The sequence below is a fragment of the Drosophila miranda genome, chromosome 3, assembly GCF_003369915.1.
Source record: "Drosophila miranda strain MSH22 chromosome 3, D.miranda_PacBio2.1, whole genome shotgun sequence".
Taxonomy (NCBI): domain Eukaryota; kingdom Metazoa; phylum Arthropoda; class Insecta; order Diptera; family Drosophilidae; genus Drosophila; species Drosophila miranda.
In genome coordinates, this window is record NC_046676.1 from 3,775,633 (window position 1) to 3,784,138 (window position 8,506).

General features: G+C 40.7%; 2 protein-coding genes across 3 annotated transcripts; one reads left to right on the forward strand and one right to left on the reverse strand.

The window, feature by feature from the left end:
• Positions 1-2,458: 2,458 nt before the first annotated feature.
• LOC117188216 (inactive peptidyl-prolyl cis-trans isomerase shutdown-like) lies at positions 2,459-4,181 on the forward strand. Its single transcript, XM_033391716.1, has 3 exons — positions 2,459-2,598; positions 2,667-3,417; positions 3,485-4,181. The coding sequence occupies exons 1-3, from the start codon at positions 2,543-2,545 to the stop codon at positions 4,001-4,003; spliced, it is 1,326 nt and encodes a 441-aa protein (XP_033247607.1). The 5' UTR covers positions 2,459-2,542; the 3' UTR covers positions 4,004-4,181.
• A 22-nt stretch (positions 4,182-4,203) lies between these two features.
• LOC117188217 (dynein light chain roadblock-type 1-like) lies at positions 4,204-5,041 on the reverse strand. Of its 2 annotated transcripts, none has more exons than XM_033391717.1 (2): positions 4,800-4,891; positions 4,204-4,725 (listed from the first exon to the last, which is right to left on the reverse strand). In XM_033391717.1, the coding sequence occupies exons 1-2, from the start codon at positions 4,818-4,820 to the stop codon at positions 4,378-4,380; spliced, it is 369 nt and encodes a 122-aa protein (XP_033247608.1). In that variant the 5' UTR covers positions 4,821-4,891; the 3' UTR covers positions 4,204-4,377. The 2 variants fall into 2 exon arrangements, 1 of the variants encoding a protein (XP_033247608.1); XR_004472514.1 differs by having other exon boundaries at positions 4,668-4,725; positions 4,775-5,041.
• Positions 5,042-8,506: the final 3,465 nt, after the last annotated feature.

An 8,506-nucleotide genomic window follows, 5' to 3' on the forward strand; every position in this document is an offset into this window, starting at 1 on the left:
GGGCGATACCACGCGAAAGACTTAAAACAATAGCTGATCCGCGCAGTTTGGGATCCGACTTGTGTGATACCACTAAGTCAGATCTTCGGCAGGGGGTATTTGTAACGCTTGGATCAGCCGAGAGAGCTAGTTCGCAGCGCCATCTAGTGGTCGGCACCGTAATGGCCGTGGCAGAGCATACACCCTCTATGGGCTAGGTTTGGGAGGTCACGAAAAGGGGCAGATTTAACAGCCCAGATTGTCAACTTTCTCTGGCATTTCCCTTGTTCTATGAGAGGGCCCGAAGGTTCTAGCATGTTGAGGGGCTTGGCTTCGGTCTCTTCCCGTTTTGGCGCTCGACCCGAGCATTCGTTTTCTTTTATCAGAAAAAAAAAAAATATATTTTTATCTAAGTGCTTCAGAAACGAGAAAGTCTCGAGTTAATTCGGCGTTAGTTTTTCCAAGCTAGGACCGGCTATTGGCGCAGTTTATACGGCAGAAGAGGAACGCCGTGTCGTCGCATTTTCATTACAATACCGACCCGGTTCAGCTTCACGGATCCAAAGACGCCGAGGCGTCGAGTAGATCGAGAGGCCGAGGGACGCAAAAGGGGTCCAGAGGAGCAGCCGAAGCTGCGGTGGAAAATTTACAGGCCCAAGTACCCGGGCACCAACGACGCTAGCGGCAGTTGAGTGGTTTTTGGAAGAGGAAAAAAACTCCATCTTCTGGTGGGAGAGCGAGACAAGGAAGGGCTACATAGCGCAGACTGAGCGCGACCAAGAACAGTCTGAGATTTCGAGTGGCGGCGCGAGTGGTCGTCGAAAACAGCCCGATTGCGGAAGGTCGGGAAGAGATCGGGAAGGCAGAAATTTGAAAAGAAATAATATGTGTATTGTCGAGTGTTTTATGTTAATTTAAATAATTTTTTTTGTTAGTTTTTTTTGAGAAAGACATCGGCAGTCGGCAAGGGGCGGCGCGAACGAGAAAAAGAAAAAGGGCGAGAAAGTTTTTTTTTAATGTAATGAGTCGCTCAAAGTAAGTGTGGAGAGAGGAAAGTGGGAATTTGTGAGTGAGTTTTTGTTGTGCTTTATGCCACTCCCTATCGGAGTTCTCGTTCCAGGTCCGATTCTCCTCCGGAAAGCGCTTTCGTCGGTGGACATGCGGATCTGCGGTTGAGTGTGAAAGAGAAATGTAAAAGACTCAACTCGAACGATTTGACTCGAGTCCCACTGAACAAGTAAAGAGGAGAGTGACAAATACTTTATATGCTTCCCCCCTTACTGTTTCTATTTCTTCCCCCCTTTCGGTTTGGCCGTTGTTAATCTTTTTATATGTGAAATAATTATTCATTTTGTTTATCACTATTATTAAGTCATTTTGAAATTCCATCTATTTTATCTGTTTTATGCGTACCTATTTTTGGGTTAGGTTTAGTTTTAGTTTAGAAATTTGTTTATGTAGGGTTCAATAAATTTTATAATGTTCTAGAATATAGTTTTTGTTTGCCTTCGGCTAGCCAGATGCCCCTGAGAGCCCCATGAGAACGCAGAGGGGTCATTCCGTGAAAATTGCGACCTATGGATGGCCAAGGAAGGGAGGGTCAATCCGCTTCAACGAGATCGGAGGCGAGGAAAAGCGTTCGGGAACAGGTAGAAGAAAGAGCCAATTATGTGTTCAGTCGAATTTTAGGTCCAAATTAACTCTCGTCGTAGCACGCACAGATTATAACCTTGTAATAATGAGAATAGGCATTAAGTGAGAGGAGGGCAAGATCACCACCCCAACTAGCCGACGAGCCTCCCAGCCGGGAATATCCGCGTGCCTCCTTCTCTCACTCCCCGACACCAGCCAAGTTCGTTACAGGGTACATAGAACACTTGGCCGGAACCAGCACTCCCCACATAAATATCACTTCTATCCGTCGCCTGCGACTAGAAACGGTAAAAGATTTTCTAATTATACTAGACTACAAAATTAAATTTTTTAATTACTTTTCAAATACGCAGACAGATTTGGGGCGTTAGAAATGTTTAATGAATTATTGGTTTTTCATGGTGTGGTTTTATCTATTCGTTCTATGAACTGGCACATCTACATAAATATGTACTCAGGAGTACTTAAAAGTAGCTAATCGTGTAGAAAAAAAACTTTGTGGGCAGTTCGACCTTTTTCGTTACAACATTTTTTTATTTATATAAAAAGTTCAATAAAAGGGAGTAGCTAAAATTAGCATATCTTGAATCAAAATCGAGAAATATGGTTTCCCATCCTCGACGGAACGATTAACCCATTGTCGCCCAAGGCGGTTTTTTAATATTCCACCATAAATAAAGAAAGTGAAAGGTATCGTGTGTGTGTGTTTTTTTTTTTTGTAATTTCAGAGAAAAGATTTACAAACAGTATTATTTTCCGCAGTTTTCCTGTTTAATTAAAGAGGTCATAAGTGGGCTAAGGTCGTTTTTTCATCGGTATATACTTGGTATATTTCTGAGGGTGTCACTGCCTAGCGCGCATTTTTGTAATTAACCCAAACAAGTTAAAGTTGGGAAAAAGTGTGGAAAAAATGGAAGATTATTTTTCATATTGCACTCAAATGCTCAAGGAACCACTGCAACTTGGGTAAGCATCGAAATTTGATACATTTGCACAATCATGTGCTACCTAGACGCTGCCTCTTACTCTTCTAGAAAACTCGTTGGCTCTGGCTCAAAATTTGAGGTAGAACAGTCGCCATTTGGGGCTGGCGATGATGATTTTAATGTCGACGAAATGGAAGATTGTGATAACGCTCCAGATGTTGATGAAGAAGAGCTCGCTTCTCCATGGACCCAATCGTTTGAGGAACTCAAAAAATTGATGGAGCCGATCAATGAGAACATTTTTAAGCGCATCACACGTGAGGGGCACCAGGGCCGAGGTCTGGTGCCAGACAAGGCACGTGTCGCTGTGCGCTATAGTGGTTATTGGGAAGGCGAGAGTTCTCCTTTTGATTCCTCATTGATGCGCCGAACTAAATTATATTTTGTGACCGGTGCCGGTTGCGATGTGCTAGAAGGCCTCCAGGCTGCTGTACTTACCATGCGCCCATATGAAAAAGCCGAGTTTATTATATCCTATAAGTTGCTGTTTCACGAGATAGGCTGCCCGCCGCGCATTAAACCACGTTCAGATGGACTTTTCAAAATCGAAGTTCTTGACTTCACATTGATCGGGGACTCAGATGCCTTCGCGTCAATGGCCGCTGTGGATCGGGACAAGTTTGCAATAGTTTACCCCAAGGCATTAGACATGCACATGCATGGCAAGGACTGTGTGAAGCGCTTTCGCTACCGCAACGCCGTCACTGCCTTCGAGCGGGCGGTAACCTCTCTAAACTATTGCCGCCTAGCCAATGATGAGGATGAGCGCAAGCAAATCGCTCTGTTGATCACTCTCAATGTAACTATGCAACTTGTAGCGTCGTGGCTCATCCCCACTTATGTGTTTTTTTTTAAAACTTTTCCAGCAAAACTTGATGATCTGCTACAATAAATTGCATAATCCCAAACGCGTGTGCATCACGATGAAAGCCTTGCGGCGTCTCACTGAAAATAAGCCTTCCTGTAAGGCCCTCTACCAGGAAGGTTGCGCCCTGTCCGCCTTAGGCGAATATAAGGATGCTCGGTGTATTTTTATGCGGGCTCAAGCCAAGCAGCCCGATAACAATGAGATCAGTGCTAAGATTACTGACCTGGACAAGAAAATAAAAAAATACAAAGAGTCATCTCAGGACATTTGGACTCGTGCGTTGTCAGGCCAGAAGTTTAAAGAAGTAAAGGATGAAACCAAATGTAATCCCAGTGTTGAAGAACTTGTGAAGGAGCTTGAGACTTCCGAAAAATCGTCGGTGGGACTTTTGCGGGGTGCCTATATAAACTCGGACATTGTAATGTTATCCAAAATGGCCAAGGAGCACAAAATGAAACTATCGGTGTCCCCTATTGACGAGAATGACTTGACGTTGTCCAAGCTAAATCTGCACTGATGTGTTTCCCATTGAAGGATTAATCCATTTAAATAAACAACAGACAACCAAATTGAATATTTTACATTAGTTCTAGAAGAACTTAACGTTTATGTTGTACATACTGAAGAGTATGAAAATGAAATGTGTTTTAGAAATACGAGTACAAGAATATATTTACGTTCTGTTGGTCAGAAAATGTCATCTGTTTTTGGAATATATTTTGTTTTTAAGCTGAAGCTCTGAGGACTATTTATTACTTATTTGATTGCATTTATATTCAGGTAGTCACATAAATCAACAGTTTGTTGTGTTTGGGCTCACAAAGTGAGAAGAATGTTTTACGTCTAAGAAGTTGGATGGCTAACAACGTAGATATATGTAGGAGTAATTATTTAAAAATTGGAGGAATGACGATTTAGATCCTCAACCTTAAGATGTGTATCCTTTGGATTATGCACTACCAAAACGGTTATCTTGCCATCAGGTGTTAGCAGGACCTCGTGGAATCTGGTACGGACTCGCAGCATGGTCAGGAGCTGTGCTGGCTCCATTTTTGATAGAAATGCCTGACACTTTTCACGCGAATTCTCATAAAGACAGGCATGTTGAAGTGCGTCTTGGCGTTCCATTGACGTTTTGATCGGCACACCGGAACGATTCATGATTAATATTTCTTCAACCCCTGGCTTTTCCTCTAAAAGTCGGTATACCTCATCAATATAACTCTTGGTTCGCTTGGGCTGTGGAATTGGCGATTAGTTAGTTGAATTTTAATACTTTGAGGTATACATTTGATAGATAGGTATGTGCAAACCTCAGTTTCGGCTGCCTGCATTGTGTGTAGTGTATCTCAGAGCTCTACGCTTTGAGATCAGCTGGTAGCTCAAAAATAATGAATTTACTTGTTTGAATCAACTATCGCTAAGCTTGCTATAATTTAACACTATAAAAAGTGATTAGGCACACACTCCATCTACTCCATCAGCCCATCGTTTGGCACTGACTTTCGTCATAAATAAAACCATTGCTAGAATAATCAACAACAGAAAAAAGAACAATTTACGTCTCATCTTAGCTGCTATCTTTAGCTCCAAATGTTTTCGTACGAAGTCATAAACAGTTTTTGTACTATCAACAATTAACACACACATTTTAAACCATGAAAATGGAATTATGACTGGATTGAATGGAGTGAAAACTCAAATTTAATTTAAAATTAAAAAAAATGTTGGCGGCTAGTTTCAAATTGACCAAAAGGGTATGTTAATGCAAGCAGTTTATTTAAGTGTGAACTGCTTGCTCAACAAAATTCACAAATTTCCGATTTTTGTGGAGAGCCCTGTTTGGTGCTGCGCGTTAAGTCTCGCAGACTCTTTTGATGACATAGGTTCGAGACCGCCCGGAGACAAAGACTCAAAATTCGAATTTGAATGCGTTTTTGAAATGAATCGCAGAGAGCGGCGGGTGCCCCTCTCTTTGGCCGGGTTAATTTTACAATAATTAATGCCGTAAATGCAAGAGGAGGTAGATTGATTGAACAGGTGGGAATTCGCCTTCGGTGCCCGTAACGGTTATCAAATCCGTGGGAAAACTATCATCCTTGTTTCCCTCCACAATATTTTGAACATTTATGTAACGTACGAGTAAGAGTATAGGCGTATAAGGGTAAGGGTGGGCTGGCATTTATATTTCTGACCCGATATATGTTCTTGACGCCCAGTTCTCAGAGGCAGAGAAACCAAATTTTGTGTGTAATGGGTCGCGGTTTTCTAGTGTGATGGTTGCTGTGACGCGTTTTACAAACTAGTCAACTTTTCTAGAGATCATGGCTAGCTATGGGGGATCTTTCGCCCAGGGCTATTTGGATGGGCTGGATCTTTTAGTTGTTCTAGTTAAACACATAAAAAAGATAACGCCAACCTGGCGTTAGGGGTTACAGAAATCCAGTCGATTGTGTCATATGTATAGCCGCGCGGATTCAGGTGTTGTTATTTCGAGTTTACCCACCCAAACATGTAAACACTGCTCTTTTATTCCGTGTTAGTCCTTAAGCCTTAATATATTCTCCTCCCAGTACCCCATTGTAATTACTTTACTCCAATTAAATATCAACTAATCTTCATTGTATTTTCATTATAATAATCATATATTACAGCCTGTCAGCGTCTGGCGTTTTGTGAGGATATGCGCCATCGAAGTTACTGAGCCATCACTTGGGAAGTGTGCCGTCTCAATGATTGCACATTATTCAAAAATTCCGAACTTCTCATAAAACGATTTAACACGATAATAGCTTGATGCTAGGGGTTTGATCAACTATATGTATAGGAAAAAGAATATATGTACATACATATATGCATAGGTTTTTTGTAAATATATGTATGACGATGAGAAAATTTAAATGCAAAACTGAAATATTATTATTATCAGCAATCAGTCTTGTTGGTGGCTTATAATTGGTTCTCTATCGCTGCAACGAACTTGCATGCAAGCGGGGGTTATTTAACTGTAACTGTATGTAACAGTAATTAAATGTTGGGTCTTAAAACAGGGCTTCATTCTGGAGAGCACTTATTAAATTTTGGCACGCGAATTGATATATTGAGGCGGTCTTGGCATGTGCACCATGCCCCCTTAACAGATTTAACTGATATTAGCCACATGTGCGAAAATTCTTTGGTAGAGATTGGTTACCTGATGGGAGGGGCTATGTAACTTTCTTTTATTTTTTTGTTCTTTCTTCGGTTCCCTCTATTAATATTATTTTAAGGGAACGTTCTAAAGAACAAGGGCTGGATAATACAACCGAGACGGACCGGTGAGACGGACACCACCTTTTGGTTCCCATCGATGATGTCACTATCCTGTATATGAGTATCACCAAGTGACGGTCTACTCACAGATTCGCTTGGGCTTCCGTACTGTCTTCTGGTACGACGTTGTTAAAGGCTCCCTCGCTGTCGAGAAAGAGAGATTACTTCATGGAGTGCCGTTTCCGTGGATGTTGTAGCCATGTTGGTATTTATAGGTGCTGTCAGTTTTAGCCTAGTTTTGTCCATGTTACACCAATTCTTTTGAGATACCCCACCAAAGAGCTGCTTTTGAGAGGATCTTTTGTAGCCTAGCAAGTTCTGAAGTAGTTGTAGACTAGCTTTGTAGTCTGACCAGTGTAACTCTTAGTTATCACTTTTAACTCTGTTGAAAAAGAGTTCTGCATCTTCTGAGTAGGCCATCTACTTGCTTTGACCACCAGACTACCCTAGGTTTTGTTTCATGCCTAGCCTTGATTCATGCTTCCGTGAACCTGTTGTGTGTCTGGGTATATTGGTGATTTAGAGGGGAGTAGCTCCGCCAAGGTTGTGCTATATATTTGGATAAATATAGTCAACAGTTTGTGGCTCTGTGGTCTGAGAAGGAGTGGTCCTCTAGGACTTTCCAGCTCTTGAAAGCTCGCCGCCGTGTTGTCGCCGGATTTTGCACTTATTTTGAGCTGATTGTAGCTTGTAAGTTGTAACTTGTAGCACAGGCCTTCTCTCCTACTGTCTCAGGCACCTGGATTAGGACTATTTCGCTTTTAACAGAGTTAAGAGGGTCCTTCCGGAATTTTCCCTACTCTGCTGGGAACTCCAGCGCTCATGCCAACTTGTCCTAACAAATTACAGACAAAACAAGGTTGTAGACCCGATCTAGTAGATCTCCTGCCGATAATTCGAATTTGCAAAATCTTTAATCGGCAATGTCCTTCAACGGTACTTGTGACTCAAGGACACTGCTTGTACATATTTTGTTTTTACAGCCCTCTGCTTGTGCGCCTTGACCCATTAATAGTTTTTCTTTTTGTTAAAACCCATTAATTTTTATTAATTTTCATTATAAATTATATTTTTCGTTTTGGTTTGGCATTATTGGAGTATATGTATTTTTGCTTACACTTTAAACATCGTATAACATATATAATATATATTTGATTACCGAAACAGCAAAATATAGGATACATATGTGTATATTAGCTTTAACGATGCACATTTTCAAGACCCTTTCAAGACATTGTACATTGAGCGGGTGGGATGTTACAAATGTTACACGTTTTTCTGTGGGTACGTCGATATCGATATGAATATTTCGAATTTACTTGTACTCGGAACGCCATCAAGTTACATGCATTTCAATATCTATTCTATTCAATATCTATTCTCTTGATAGGCCAAAAAATTGGTATAAATATGAATATACTCTGTTTTGGGAAGTAGCACATTTTTTTTCTTACATCACCACATTTTCTACTCATAATGAAAAATAATGTACAAACAATTTATCTGAATTGACAGGAATTTGGTTTTTCTTTCTTCTTTTTAAGATTTGAGCAAATTGCTTTTGATTTTCGATATTATCTTTTTAATTATGTAATATATTATTTACAATATATATAATTGCCTTTTCATATTTTTTGACAGCCATTATGCATTTCAGTATATGTATACTCGTATATATATTATTGTTAATAATTCTATTCGCGCTTGG

Coding starts and splice junctions, on each gene's coding strand:
- LOC117188216 (XM_033391716.1), top strand. CDS start 2,543: ATGGAAGATTATTTTTCATATTGCACTCAAATGCTCAAGGAACCACTG. Junction 2,599..2,666: donor AAGGAACCACTGCAACTTGG/GTAAGCATCGAA, acceptor TTACTCTTCTAG/AAAACTCGTTGGCTCTGGCT. Junction 3,418..3,484: donor CTCTGTTGATCACTCTCAAT/GTAACTATGCAA, acceptor AAACTTTTCCAG/CAAAACTTGATGATCTGCTA.
- LOC117188217 (XM_033391717.1), bottom strand. CDS start 4,820: ATGCAGGCAGCCGAAACTGAG. Junction 4,726..4,799: donor TGCAGGCAGCCGAAACTGAG/GTTTGCACATAC, acceptor CCAATTCCACAG/CCCAAGCGAACCAAGAGTTA.